Raw genomic sequence first — 14,542 nt, 5'->3', positions numbered from 1 at the left:
TGCCCGTACTCATTTAATTTTACATAAACATGCTATTTGAGACTGAAGCAAATCTGACTGATTTTCAATGTGAAAATAAAATATAAAAACTGCTCTTAGAGTTAATTCTTAACAGAACTAACAACAGAATCATCTGAATCATCAGAATCGTCTATTTCAGAGAAATCAGATTCATCAAATGAATCTTTGGCCAACTGTTCATTAATGATGTTAACATCACACATAGGAATGCCACGTTTTCCAGGATTTGACATTTTCAGCAATTGAGAATTACTGTATTTTATAAATGGAAATACCACCTCTAAAAATAGAATGCTATAAACAGAATGTCTTTTGTTTCCAAAGTCGAGGTACTAGAGAGATGCGAAAATAATAATAAAAGAGAGAGATTTTGTGGCAAAGTTTTCTCGGGGTAAACACTGCAGCCGCAAGTGCTGCTAGTGAGTATTCTTGGGGCAAACGAGAAAAGGTTTAATAATTGTAACTATGTGACAATGCTTTTGCTTCGTATTATAGCCAGTTAAGGAGCTGCAAGTGGGAAAGATGATGAAACTAAGAGAGGTATGTGATTGTGGGTAAGGAGGAGAGAATAGTGGCTAAAGGAAAATGAGACACATGCAGAAGGAATAGTGAGGTGCAGAGGCTAAGAAAGACAAGAAATAAGTGCAATAAGAATGAATGACAGTGAAAGGGTTGGAGAGCAGGTGAAGGAGATGACAGGCAGGAAGAGAGAGGAAGCAGAAGAGAAAAATGGGTCAAGAGTGGGGTGAGAGAAGAGACTGAGTAGTTTGGAGGGTGGAAAAGAAAAGCATTTATGTTTGTTTTTCAGATGAATGTGGCGCCAGGGGTGGTGACTCATGCCTGTACTCCCAGCACTTTGGGAGGCTGAGACGGGTGGATCACTTGAGGCCAGGAGTTCAAGACCAGACTGGCCAACATGGTGAAACACCGTCTCTACTAAAAAAAAAAAAAAAAATTAGCTGGGTGTGGTGGGACGAACTTGCAATTCCAGCTATTCAGGAGGCTAAGGCAGGAGAATGGCTTGAACTTGGGAGGCAGAGGTTGTGGTGAGTCAAGATTGCACCACTGCACTCCAGCCTGAGGTGACACAGTGAGACCCTGTCTCAAAAAAAAAAGAGAGAGATTAATGTAGAATCTCTAGAGCATGGCATTCATACCACCGTCGGCTGTTACCTGTTCTCTCTTGAAAATACTGATTAGCCACTGTTCATAACTCTGTAGGCACTCAAATCATTTTAATTGCAGACCTGGTAGATACAGTGAGAAAGCAGAAATGGAAATCTTACAAAGTGGATGTTTAGGCTGGCTGCCATTGCAGTATTTGGTTTCTTCGTGCTGGCTTTTCAGGAGAAATTCCAAAGGGAGGAGGTGAGCTCAGCTGTCAGTTACTAGCAGCTTCCTGCCTCTCCTTATCCTAAGGCTTAACATTGGAAAGTCTCAACCTTGGCTGTACATAGACATCTTTTGAGGAATGTACAAAAATGTTGATACCTATGGTATATAAGAGAAAAGTTGATGCTTAGGCCCCACCCCTAATATGTAATCAGTTTGGGATGTGGGTTGACGATTTTTAAAAGTTCCCCATGTGAAGCCAAGGGAGAGAACTGCTGCTCAGAGGCTTCCCTCTAAATATATTCACTAAAGAATCCCATTATAATGCTAATTATTTTTTGGGCTGTGACATCAGTGACCGAACATTCAGTTGGATAAAACTTAGCCAAAGGCCAGAGATTCTCAACCTTTGTGCTATACATGTAATAACTGGCATAGCCGTGACTTGCCTGTGGACCTGTGGGAAGAAAGAGATCCTCTTGAGGCTTATTTGGAACTCTACAGGAGAAAAAAAAAATCAACATAAGAAGGGTCTCTATTAAAGAATTACGTTTGAGAAATATTGGACTTGATTTCAACATTACGAGGGCATCTAGTGTCTCTTTGAAGGCAAACTTCAATTGTCCTTTTCAGACTACTCTGAAATCAGTCCAGGGAATCAGGAGACATGGTTTGCTTCTTTTCTGCTTGTTTGTTATGGTCTATAGCTTAGCTCATTCCGTGTCACACAGGACAGCCCTGTTTTCTTGCCCTCTGATCTGCTCTCCAAACAGAATATGGTTCTTTTTAGGAATGAAGCTATCTCTCACCAGGCTCCCCTACCTCTGTCATTCCTCGGTTCTCTCTGTTGCAGTTACATTGGAACTTACTGAACCTGCCCATCACCTGTGCTGGCATTTTCAAGGGGAAGAGGTGGACACAGAAGCTGTCCCACCAGCCCCATCCTTTGATGCCAGGTAACGTGTACAATATTTCTATTAAGTGCGGCCTTCTGGAGCCAAAACTCCCAATCTAGGAAGGGATTCTAATATGACAACTTTCATGTAAAATAGGAAAAGTTCAATTGACAATTCCACAGGGGCCAATACTTACAGGAGTATGGGATTCTTTCTAGATGATTGCGCTATACTGTAGGGATAGCTTTCATTAGGAAGTATGGTGTTTGGCCTGTGGTCTTATAGAGATAATAACTATTTCTATCACCTATGTTGTGTTTTACATTCCAACCCTTTCTGAATGCTCCATGTATATTAATTCATTTAGCATCTGACTACTCCATTGTAAACTCCTCAATAACCAGGTGTACACCCAGCCCCTGACCCATGGGAGGTGCCCAAGAAATGTTCACTGAATAAATAGACGAAAGCTTAACCAATCCAAGTGGAAGCAGGGGGAAGGTGAAAGGAACTAGATCCATCTCCTTCACAAAGACCAGGCTGACTATCTGACTGGTGGTGATGGGAGTGTGTGGGAGATCCTGACTTAACGTTTCTACCTGGAGGGCTGGGGTACTCTTTTTTCTGAGCCAATTTCATTCTTCCCAAAAGGCCTTTTGGTTCCAAATACACTAGGCATCAGTGTTAATTGCTTTTCTGAAATATCATTTTGTCAGCTTCGTTTAGATGTGGTAATTTGCAAAGCAACCCCCAGCAGTTGACAGTTCATCCATAGCTGAGTGGTGTTCAGACATTTCCTGGGATTCCTGCCCGCCTTCTATGCAGCTGGCAGTGTTTGCCAAACCAGGATATGTGCTCATCCGGGATTATCTTGGAACCAGTAGTGTTTTGTTGTGTCTGAAATTTTTTAAAATTCTGAAAGGGTGAAGGCCAAGCCGTTCGTCCAGAAAATAAAAGTCCAGTAGCTTATAATTTAAGAATTAGCAGGTGCTTCAAGATCACCTAGTCCAGGCTGGATGGATGAGTAAATTACGGTTCTGACAGGTTCAATAAGAAGGTCAGCTGGCTGGTACCTGACAGGCCAGGTCTACAATCTGTATCATTTTGTGGTACCAAAATCCGCACTGGGATCTCTGGATTTATGCTTGTGTGGATGTGTTTCAACTACTGTTTCTGAAGCTCTTTTTCCCTGGCCAGAGACTTCCTGAACCTCCTTCATACATGCTTCAAGGTCACAGCCCAGACCAAAGTGTTTACAAAAAAAACTAAGCACTTATAAAGAGGAATTATTGCCAGCTCCTGAACTCCCAATGCCCCAGCTCCAACTAAACTCAGCAAACCAAGGAAGGGATGAAGTGGTCTTTGGAACCAGGAATTTCTAGGTTTGGATGCCAATAGGAAAACGGATGAATTCGGTCTGATTTCTGCAGCAGGCGGAGGCTGCAGCTGCTGCTGCTGCCACCTCCTGGGAGAAGACAGACCTTAGCTTCATACCTGAGGCGAACCTCAGTGTTCACCTGTGTCTTAGGCAAAGGGCCTATTGGCGCAGAACGGAAATTACTTTCTCCAGGAAATTATAAGGGGTATCCCCTTACTCAACAAACAGAACACTGGTATTCTTTGCTTTTTCATTTGTTCCATTTGGCAATGTTATGCTTAAAGAAATAATGTCAAACAACAATGACAAAATCGTATCGAGTTAATACCGGAACCATGTGAGAGCAGACGTAAGACTAAGTTAGAACCATTTGCTTTAGAAATGTATCAGAGATTCCATTTCCTGGACTTCTGAATCCTGGGGTGATGTTGGACTTCTGAATCCTGAGGTGATGCATGCACTTGAGAATTGTATGATACAGAGGACACATGAGTTTGGTGAATCTCAACCTCCAAGAGTCTCGGTTTATTTGTGGGGCTGTTATAAGGATTAATTGAGATAATGCATATAAGTTCTTCATATGAGATTGGTTTGATATGAATTATTTTGAGGCAAGTTCACTGTTATATCCCCATGGTGATTTTCTGCATATACGGACCCAAAAAAAGTGACCAACAGCCCCATGCCTGTAAGTCTTTCTAGTCTTCTGATTTATAGGTGATCCCTAAGCAAACTCCTTTTATTTATTTAAACATAATAATATATTAGTGAGCAGAAATTTAGGAGGAACTAGGAGATGCAACTCAAAAAATATTTATTGAGTGCCTATTATGTGCTGTATGTGTATAATATAGGTGTAGGCCTCAAAAATGTCCCACTAAGTACATTAGGAGGACCATGCACAGTGGCTCATGACAGTAATCTTACCACTTTGGAAGGCTGAGGCAGGAGGCTGAGGCCAGGAGTTTGAGACTAGCCTGGGCAACATAGGAAGACCCTGACTCTACAAAAAATAAAGAAATTGGCTGGAGGAAGTGGCCCACACCTGTAGTCCTAGCTACGCAGGAGGCTGAAGAGGTAGGATCACCTGAGCCTAGGAGTTCAAGGTTTCAGTGAGTTATGATTATGCCACTATTGTACTCAAGCCTTGGCAACAGGGTGAGACTCTGTCTCTAGAAACCAAACCAAACAAAAAAGTACATTTGGAAAGTGATCAAGAATTGGGGACCTGAGTTCTAGATTGAGATCTGTAAACAGCCTGGTTATGTAAATGACCTTAGGCATGACAGCCAACATATTTGGATCATTAGTTTCTTGTCTGTTGCATAATAATATCATAAAAGAAAAATGTTATTTACAGCGGAGCTCGCCTAGGAGATAGTGCATTGAATACTGTGTTGTGCTTCAACTGTCCTTTAACAACTAGCACTGTTAAAAAAAAAAACAAAAACAAAAACATGAATTTTGAGTGATCCTGGTAAGCTGAAACAAAACCCTTGTAGGACTTATCTGAAGACTTTTTTTCCAATGAAATAGGGGTTTTGTTTTAACCAATCATGTAGAGAGCTATGGATTTACTCTGGCCTATTTGGAGTGTTTGTTTTTCATCTTTTGCTGTGGTTTGAATGTTTGTGTCTCCTCCAAAATTCATCTTGCAAAATTCCCGATGCAACAGCATTAGGAGGTGGGGCCTTTAGGAGGTGGTTAGGGTATGATGCTCTGTCCTCATGAATGGGATTAGTGACTATATAAAAGGGCTGGAGGGAGCTAGCAAGGCCCTCTTTTTGTCTTTCCATTCTTTCCACCATGTGAGGATACAGCCATTCATCCCCTCTGGAGGATGCAGCAACAAAGCCTCATCTTGGAAGCAGGAAGACAGGGCCCTTACCAAACACTGAACCTGTGGATGCCTTGATTATGGACTTCCAACCTCCAGAACGGTGAGAAATCAATTTCTATTCTTTATATGTTACCTAGTCTCAGTTACTTTGTTATAGAAGCATGAACAGACTCAGGCAGCCTTAATTAGCATAGCAACCATTAAACCCCTTCTTAACAATTAAAAACACATGCTTTTTGCCCTCAGCCAACTGGTGTGTTCCTTTGCTGAAAATAAACTCTGCTGTGTTTGTTTTGCTTTGTTAACTTTGGCAGCCTTTAGTAATATTATTATTTGAGAATATCTTATATTTGAACAGTATTTCGAGTTTAATAAGTTAGTTCCCACATAACAACTCATTTGGAAGGAAATGTGAAGCAATCAAACAGGATGGGCTTTTGAAGCAACAATATTCTGGGTTTGTCACTGATTAGCTATATTTCCTGGGATAAGTCATTCTATCAGTCAAGGTCCCAGTCTCTGCCTGGAAGTCTTTTTATTTAGGCTTTGTGTGGCTGACTCCTCATCATTGTACTAGTTTAAGTATTATCTTCTTAGTGAAGCTTTTTTTTTTTTTTTTACCATCCAATCTAAAAATTACCCTGGTTTGGTTACTACATAGCACAGACCAAAATTATCTATTTGACTTATTTATTATATTTATTATTTTTTGCCTCACCAGAATATTAGCTCTTTAGATAGAGTGGGGTATCACTAATATTCAGAAGTATGGCCCTTGTATGGACTGTCTGCTTACCCCTGGCACATCACAGCCTTTTCATAAATATTTGTTGCAAGAAAAAGAGAGTGGATAGTGACAACCCAAATACAATGAGTTATTCTCTCTTTCAGGGAAGTATTTAATATGGGGTCGCATACTGGAAAGGCATTGAAGAGTGATAGGGTTTGGCTCTGTGTCCCCACCCAAATCTCATCTCAAATTACAATCCCCACCTGTCAGGGAAAAAAAACCCGGTGAGAGGTAACTGGATCATGAGGGTGGATTTCCCCTATGCTGTTCTCATGATAGTGAGTGAGTTCTCATGAGAGCTGATGGTTTAAAAGTGTGGCACATCACCCCACTTGCTCTTTCCCTCCTGCCACCTTGCAAAGAAGGTGCTTGCTTCTCCTTCACCTTCCACCATGATTGTTAAGTTTCCTGAGGCCTCCCCAGCCATGTGGAACTGTGAGTCAGTTAAGCCTCTTTTAATCTTAATTGACTGAGAGTCAATTAAGCCTCTTTTATGAATTATATATTACTCAGTCTCAGGTAGTTCTTTACAGCATTGTGAGAATGGAGTAATACAGAAAATTGATACCAGGAGTGGGGCAATGCTATAAAAATACCTGAAAATGTGGAAGTGACTTTGGAACTGGGTTGTGGTGTGGGCAAAGGTTGGAATAATTTGGAGGTCTCAGAAGACTACAGGAAGATGTGGGAAAATTTGGAGCTTCCTAGAGACTTGTTGAATGGTTTTGACCAAAATGCTCATAGTGATATGGACAACGAAGTCCAGGCTGAGGTAGTCTCAGATGGAGATGAGGAACTTACTGGGAACTGGAGCAAAAGTCACTCTTGCTATGCTTTAGCAAAAAGACTGGCAGCATTTTGCCCCTGCCCTAGAGATCCATGGAACTATGAACCTGAGGAAGATTATTTAGAGTATCTAGCAGAAGAAATTTCTAAGGAGCAAAGCACTGAAGATGTGACCTGGCTGTTCCTGAAAATGTACAGTCATATGCATTCACAAAGAGATAATTTGAAAATGGAACTTATGTTTAAAAGAAAAGCAGAGCATAAAAGTTTGGAAAATTTAGAGCCTGCCCATGTGATGGGGAGTAAAAAATCACCTCATCTCCTGGGGAGAAATTCAAGCTGATAGCTGCAAGAATTGGATAAGTAAAGAGGAGCCAAACATTAATCACCAAGACAATGCAAAAAACGTCTTCCAGGACATTTCAGAGACCTTCATGGCAGCCCCTCCTATCACAGCATCAGAGACCTAGGAGGGAAAAATGGTTTCATGGGCTGGCACAGGGCCCCACTGCTCTGTACAGCTTTGGGACATGGCACCCTGCATCCCAGGTACCTCTAGCTCCAGTCATGTCTAAAAGGGGCCAAGGTACAGCTTGGGCTGTGCTTCAGAGAGTGCAAGCCTCATGCCTTGGTGCCTTCTATGTGGTGTTGGGCCTGCAGGTGTGCAGAAAGCAAGAGTTAAAGTTTGGGAACCCTGCACCTAGATTTCAGAGGATGTATGGAAACACCTGGATATCCAGACAGAAGTCTGCTGCAGGGGTGGAGCCCTCATGAAGAACCTCTACTAAGGCAGTGAAGAGGGGAAATGTGAGGTGGAAGTTCCCACATGGAGTGTCCAATGGGGCACTGCCTAGTGGACCCATGATAAGAAAGCAGTCATCCTCCAGGTCCCAGAATGGTAGATCCACGGACAGACTGCACCATGCATCTGGAAAAGCTACAGGAACTCACAGCCAGCCCATGAAAGCAGCCACAGGGCTATACCCTGCAGAATTACAGGGGCAGAGCTGCCTAAGGCCTGGGGATCTTACCTCTTGCATCAGCATGCTCTGGATGTGAGACATGGAGTCAAAGGAGATTATTTTGGAGCTTTAAGATTTAATGACTGTCCTGCTGAGTTTCAAACTGGCAATGGGGCCTATAGCCCCTCTGTTTTGGCCAGTTTCTCCATTTGGAATGGGAGAATTTACCAAATACCTGTATTCCTATTATATCTTAAAAGCAGATGCCTAAGCGGAAGGGACTTACCTTGTCTCAGAAGAGACTTTGGACTGTGAACTTTTGAGTTAATGTTGGAATGAGTTAAGACTTTGGGGTACTGTTGGGGAGGGATAATTGTATTTTGCAATTTGAAATGGACATGAAATTGGGAGGGGACAAGGGCAGATGATATGGTTTGGCCCTGTGTCCCCACTCAAATATTATCTTGAATTATAATCCCCATGTGTCAGGGAAGGGACCTGGTGGGAGGTAATTGGATCATGGGGACAGATTTTCCCCATGCTGTTCTCTTGATAGTGACTAAGTTCTCAAGAGATCTGATGGTTTAAGTGTTTGGGACTTCCCTCACTGGATCTCTCTCTCTCCTACTGCCTTGTGAAAAAGGTGCTTGCTTCTCCTTTGCCTTCTGCCATGACAGTAAGTTTTCTGAGGCCTTCCCAGCCATATGGAACTGTGAGTCAATTAAACCTCTTTTCTTCATAAAGTACCCAATCTCAGGTAGTTCTTTATAGCACTGTGAGAATAGACTAATACAGGGAGTAAAAGATGATAGCTTCTGGGGGATGAAAAGACAACTGGGTCACTAGAGCTGCTGTGTCAGCATAGCTGCTGTTATGCTTAAAAAATGATGATCCATTATCCAGTTTTCCACAGGGTTCAATATGTCTCAATCTTTGAATTGCAAGGGAACTAGGGAGACTATGATTTCCAGGCTTTCCCTGTGTATCTTACAACAAACCCCATCACCTAAAATCATGTCCTGTAGACAAAGGAGAGTTAAGATGTACCAAGGAGCTCTGAGGGCCTAACTACTAGCAGCCTCCTGCAGAATTTGAATTTTTTTTTCTTCTATTTTATCTTAACATTGTTGATCTAAAAGGAAGAAGCTGAGGCAAAATTAATATAAGTAGAGTTTACTTGGGACAAGCTTGAGGATTGCAACTCAGGAACATAGATTCTAGTTGCTCTGAATATACATTTTGAGTAGCAGCAGTCACAAGTGGATTTTTTTTTTTTTTTGAGATGTAGTTTCACTCTTACTGCCCAAGCCGGAGTGCAATGGCATGATCTTGGCTCACTGCAACCTCCGCCTCCTGGGTTCAAGCAAGTCTCCTGCCTCAGCCTCCTGAGTGGCCAGGATTACAGGCACCCGCCACCACGGTAAGCTAATTTTTGTATTTTTAGTAGAGATGAGGTTTCACCACATCAGGCCAAGCTGGTCTTGAACTCCTGACCTCAGATGATCTGTCCACCTCAGCCTCCCAAAGTGCTGGAATTACAGGCACGAGCTACCATATCCAGCTACAAGTGGATTTTTAAAGGGAAAGAAGAAGCAGTTCCCGAGTTATTTACCAATAATTTACATTAACATAACATAATCTATTGATTGGCTATACCATAAGCTATAGGGTTTGGGTTATAATGTCTGGTGCAGCACCAGTAGGTTAATTTTTAGCTACTTGTGGCAATAGTAAGCAGTATAAAGAGATGAGTACATGGCTCAAAAGGGGGTATGTGTAGGACAAGATTGCTGTCTCACTTTAATATCTCTCTGGGCCTGGTAATTGGAAAGGACTTGCATTTTTCAGATAAAAGTTCTGTTTTTCATTTCTTCTTTTTGATCAAAAATCTTTCTTTTTGAAAGCAATGATGATCAAAATATGAGTGTCAAGGTGCCCCTGATTGCCAGGAAGGCTCATTCTCAGGTAGTCCTACCAATGTCATTTATTTATAACTGCTGTCACTTGCTGAATCACCTCTAGTCTTCAGTGTACCATGAATTTAGCTTTCTCAGAAGAAATAAAACAATGAGAGATACACAGTGGAAATATTTTGAGGTTACCAGGCCTGTTTGAAAGTGTCATTCTTTACTTACCACAACGACAAAAATATTGAAAGGGAACTATGTAGAGAAGGGACCAAGCCAGTATTTCCAAGGGGCTTTTTAATTGCCTCTATAAAGTTAACCTCCATTCTTCAAAGCAGTCTAGTCATATCTGAAAATATGTCATTGCAGTCAAAACCTTGGTAAAATAACCAGTGTCTCTAATCGTATCTTGTTACAGAGAAAAGATTCTTCTTAAATGTATGCAAATAACTAGATTGCCATAAAATAAGAGTACTCATGAATGGTTTCCAAATTTTGGAACAATCAGGTAGAGAGAAAGGCAAATGTTTCAATTTTGTTCACAAAGGTATTTTTACCCAATTGCTATAACGTATAAATAAATAGCTCAAAGGAAAACAAGTTTTCTTGACTCTGGAAGACAAAATAAAGAGAAAACCAGCAATGTTTCAAACAAAATGACATAAAAATCATTTCAATCTTCTGTCAGCTCAGTCACTTGTAATTAATTCTTGTTCTGCTTGATGTTGAGTTAGCAATCTAAGGAACACATCAGTTTATTACCCACTTGAAAGTTGTTACTTAGTCCAATGATATGATCTCCAAAGTTGTCAGAAACCTATATTCCAGAGTACTTGTTAGGGTCTTTTTCCATGAGTTTCCTTGAAGAAAAAGCAAATTTTGAATTATAGCCAATTGTAAACTGCTTTATGAGAAGAACAGAAATAAAACAATAATTGTTTTAGATGGCAAAAGACTTAGAATAGCCATGGTTAAAGATGCAATTGACAAGGAAATTTGGTTATTCCTGTGATTTACAGCAGTTTAACATAATAATCATAATTATGACTGATAAAATATACCAAGACACATTAGAATTTTAGGAATCTCATACAAGTTTGGAACACATATTAATAACACATTCATCCTAATATAACTCAAAGTTAAACACCATTTTTCTTGGACAATGCTTTCCAGATGACTTTAACTTCCTAAATATGCCTAATATTCCTCTCTTGGACTTCCAACGGTTCCTTTTGGAAAACACTTAATTTTAGGATTTGAAATTTGATTTTAGAAAATATGTCAAATATTAAAAGTTTAAAACATTCGATCAAATAGGATCATAGGTCACTGTAAAACAGTAGTCATTTATTTAGCCAAAGTGATAATTCAAAGATTTCAAGAAGCAACACCTTTTACTCTTTAATAGAGAGTAAACTCAGTTTCCAAAACAATCAAAAAACCTAATAAAGATGGCATGAGACCAACAGAATCTCTCTTTCCCATTTATTTATTTTTACTCAAAAGGTGCCCTTTTTTTTGTTTCTTAAAAATACTTAAATATCTTGTTCAACCCAGGAAGCGGAGGTTGCAGTGAGCTGAGATAGCACCATTGCACTCCAGCCTGGGCAACCAGAGTGAAACTCCGCCTCAAAAAAAAAAAAAAAAGATGTACAGATAGTCTTATTAGCATTTGTATTTTTCAGTAATGACATACAACGACATGTGTAGGCCCATAAAATAGGACCATTGATTTAGGAGTATAAAACAAGGTAAGAGGTCTAATGCATTTCTTAAAAAATGAGTTTCTAAAATCAAACATTTAGTGGGTATCAGTAAGTTATTTTTGTAAGACCTCTTCTGGCTCCACCGTATTCTAGGCTGGGATAAGGCAGTAGTAAAATTCAAAGATCACAATAATAAGTATAAATTACATCTGGGTTATTATGAGTTTTATTTATTAAAAAAAGGAGGAGGGCCGGGCGCGGTGGCTCAAGCCTGTAATCCCAGCACTTTGGGAGGCCAAGGCGGGTGGATCACGAGGTTGAGAGATCGAGACCATCCTGGTCAACATGGTGAAACCCCGTCTCTACTAAAAATACAAAACATTAGCTGGGCATGGTGGCGCGTGCCTGTAATCCCAGCTACTCAGGAGGCTGAGGCAGGAGAATTGCTTGAACCCAGGAGGCGGAGGTTGCGGTGAGCCGAGATCGCGCCATTGCACTCCAGCCTGGGTAACAAGAGCGAAACTCCGTCTCAAAAAAAAAAAAAAAAAAAAAAAAAAAAGGAGGAGGAAGAGAAAAAAGAGGAAGAATGAGGGAAGAAGAAAGAAGGAGAAGGGTAAGGTGAAGAAAGAAGGAGGAGGAGAAGGAGGAGGAAAAGAAGCAGGAAGAGGAGGGAGAAGAAAAAGGAGAAAAAGAAGAAAATGGTTTTTCCTCCCCAGGAGGGAAGCTTTTACTATTCTAGTCAGCCAGAACTAGGGTGAGAGAAGCAAGGCACATAGGTCACAAAATTCAAGGAAGCCATACTGTACAAGTGCCAGCCGCTCCCTTAACATGTCTGTGAGATCGGTGTTTCCTAAGGAGTGGGGTGCCTGGGTGCCAGGGTGCCAGGGCTGGCACTTGCACAACCTTATTTTTTTTAATTATGTGCCATAGGCACCTTCCTTGCCTCTCCATAGTCCCAGTTCTATTTATATTAATTACTTCTGTCTTTATTTTCTTCATATTTTCTTTGGCATTATTTTGTTCCTCCCATAGAACTTGTTCCGTAGAAAAGCAACTAGTACTTTTATTTTTAGTCATTCTTCTTTAATGATAATAATATGTAAGGCTGTAATACACAGATGTTAATATAAAGTATTCTTTTCAATGTAGTTTTTTACTATTAGTTTTATATTGCTCTTTGCTCCAAAGAGCATCCACGAAGGACTCCTCAATTTATAAACAGGCTATTCTGATCACTTTTAAATTATTTATTTCTAGTTTTGTTGAATGTGGCTACAAAAATCTCTCATTTCTATATTGCTAAGACTCTCTTTGTAATCAAGTACATAGGCAGTTTTTATAACATTCTGTTGGATATGTGAAAAAATTCTGTGTTTTACTTGAGAAATTTAAGATTATATATCTATTAAACTATGCTGATTGAACTATGCTGATTATATATCTATTAAACTATGCTGATCTATTAAGTATGATAATTGAAAAAAAACTTGTTCAGAAGAGAAAACCAAATTTTACTTTTGCATCAGCATATTATTAATCCTGAAGCAAATTTCATTAAATCATTATAAACAAATCTATTCAATCTCATTTTTTTTTTTAGATGGAGTTTCCCTCTTGTAACCCAGGCTGGAGTGCAATGATACGATCTCAGCTCACTGCAACCTCTGCCTCCTGGGTTCAAGCAATTCTCCTGCCTCAGCCTCCTGAATAGCTGGGATTACAGGCACCTATCACCATGCCCAGCTAATTTTTATATTTTCAGTAGAGATGGGGTTTCACCATCTTGGCCAGGCTGGTTTCAAACTCCTCACCTCAAGTGATCCACCCACCTCACTCTCCGAAAGTGCTGGGATTACAGGCATGAGCCACTGCATCTGGTCCTCAGTTTTAACTGCATAAGATTTCAATAACCTTAAAAATTTTTTTTCTATTAAAGAGCAGATTAATGCTGCAAGAAAACCTTGTTACTCTGAAACGTCCTGCACTGGTATGCTTTAAATATCAATGTTCAATTTTTAGAAAAACTTAATAGTCTTTTTCTAATTTTAGCCAACTTTATCATAGACAAAATTCTTTTTATGAGATTAATCTTCTACAAGCCTTCTACAACTTGCTTACACATTCAGTTTTGTCGTATATTTCATTTTTTATGTTAGCATTCTACTTAGGACAAAGATTTACTTTCCCACTTATCATTTTGACCAAAGTCCTCTCTTACGTAAAAGAAAATAATTCCCCTTTTCAACTTCCTTTATTTCTTCCTTTATATGTTCTCTATGTGAATGGTTTCTGGCCTAGTAGTTTTAGTTACATATATTAACCATAGAGTTAACTCTTAGTAATCCTAATTTTCAGTTAAAAACCTAAAAAGTAAGCAACTTTAATTGTGTACCATATGCAGAGCTCAGGACAAAGGGCAGTGCTATGGAGATAATGCTTGGAGGATCCAACTCCTTGCCATATAGCCAAGAGGCACAGCTCAACTAGGGATGATGGGGCCCAGGCAGTGTCCCCAGGGCCATTTGTCTAGTCCTCAGAATCTAAAGCCTCAAATCCAAAGACATAAACTCACAAACAAATTAAGCAAATATCAAAAATAATAATAATAATAAAATAAAAGCAATGGCCTTATGACCTTAAAACATGTAGCAGAGACAGTATAAACCTATCTGACCAATAGACCTAGGCAAACATGTCTAAATTAAAATTTGAAGACGTTTCCATTTTACTTTACCAATAATTTTAAAACGATCTTAATTTAAACTGAAGATTACTAAAGTCAAGTGACTGTGAAAGGCATTTGGGTTGGTTATTTAATTTATGAGCACTTTTTCTATAAGTCAATGGTACCATGTAGACAATATATAAACAGACATGTATACATGTACACATAATTCAGACAGACACAGATAATGACTTTA

The 14,542-nt window shown here is 39.9% G+C and overlaps 1 protein-coding gene across 6 annotated transcripts in view; it reads left to right on the top strand.

Moving 5' to 3' along the window:
- The window catches only part of MKLN1 (muskelin 1), a 380,873-nt gene that overhangs the window by 155,140 nt on the left and 211,191 nt on the right, over nt 1–14,542 (top strand). For 5 of the 6 annotated variants that reach the window (XM_074379052.1, XM_074379047.1, XM_074379051.1 and 2 more), the window contains 2 exons: nt 2,207–2,309; nt 5,441–5,567. In XM_074379052.1, coding sequence (XP_074235153.1) covers nt 2,303–2,309; nt 5,441–5,567 — 134 coding nt within the window. In that variant the 5' untranslated portion in view covers nt 2,207–2,302. Of the gene's footprint in view, nt 1–2,206; nt 2,310–5,440; nt 5,568–14,542 lie in introns of those variants that run through there. The other variant, XM_039473075.2, reaches the window with a different exon arrangement.

The sequence above is a fragment of the Saimiri boliviensis genome, chromosome 10 (genome assembly GCF_048565385.1).
Source record: "Saimiri boliviensis isolate mSaiBol1 chromosome 10, mSaiBol1.pri, whole genome shotgun sequence".
NCBI classification, from domain to species: domain Eukaryota; kingdom Metazoa; phylum Chordata; class Mammalia; order Primates; family Cebidae; genus Saimiri; species Saimiri boliviensis.
This window is presented reverse-complemented; position numbering and strand designations above follow the sequence as displayed.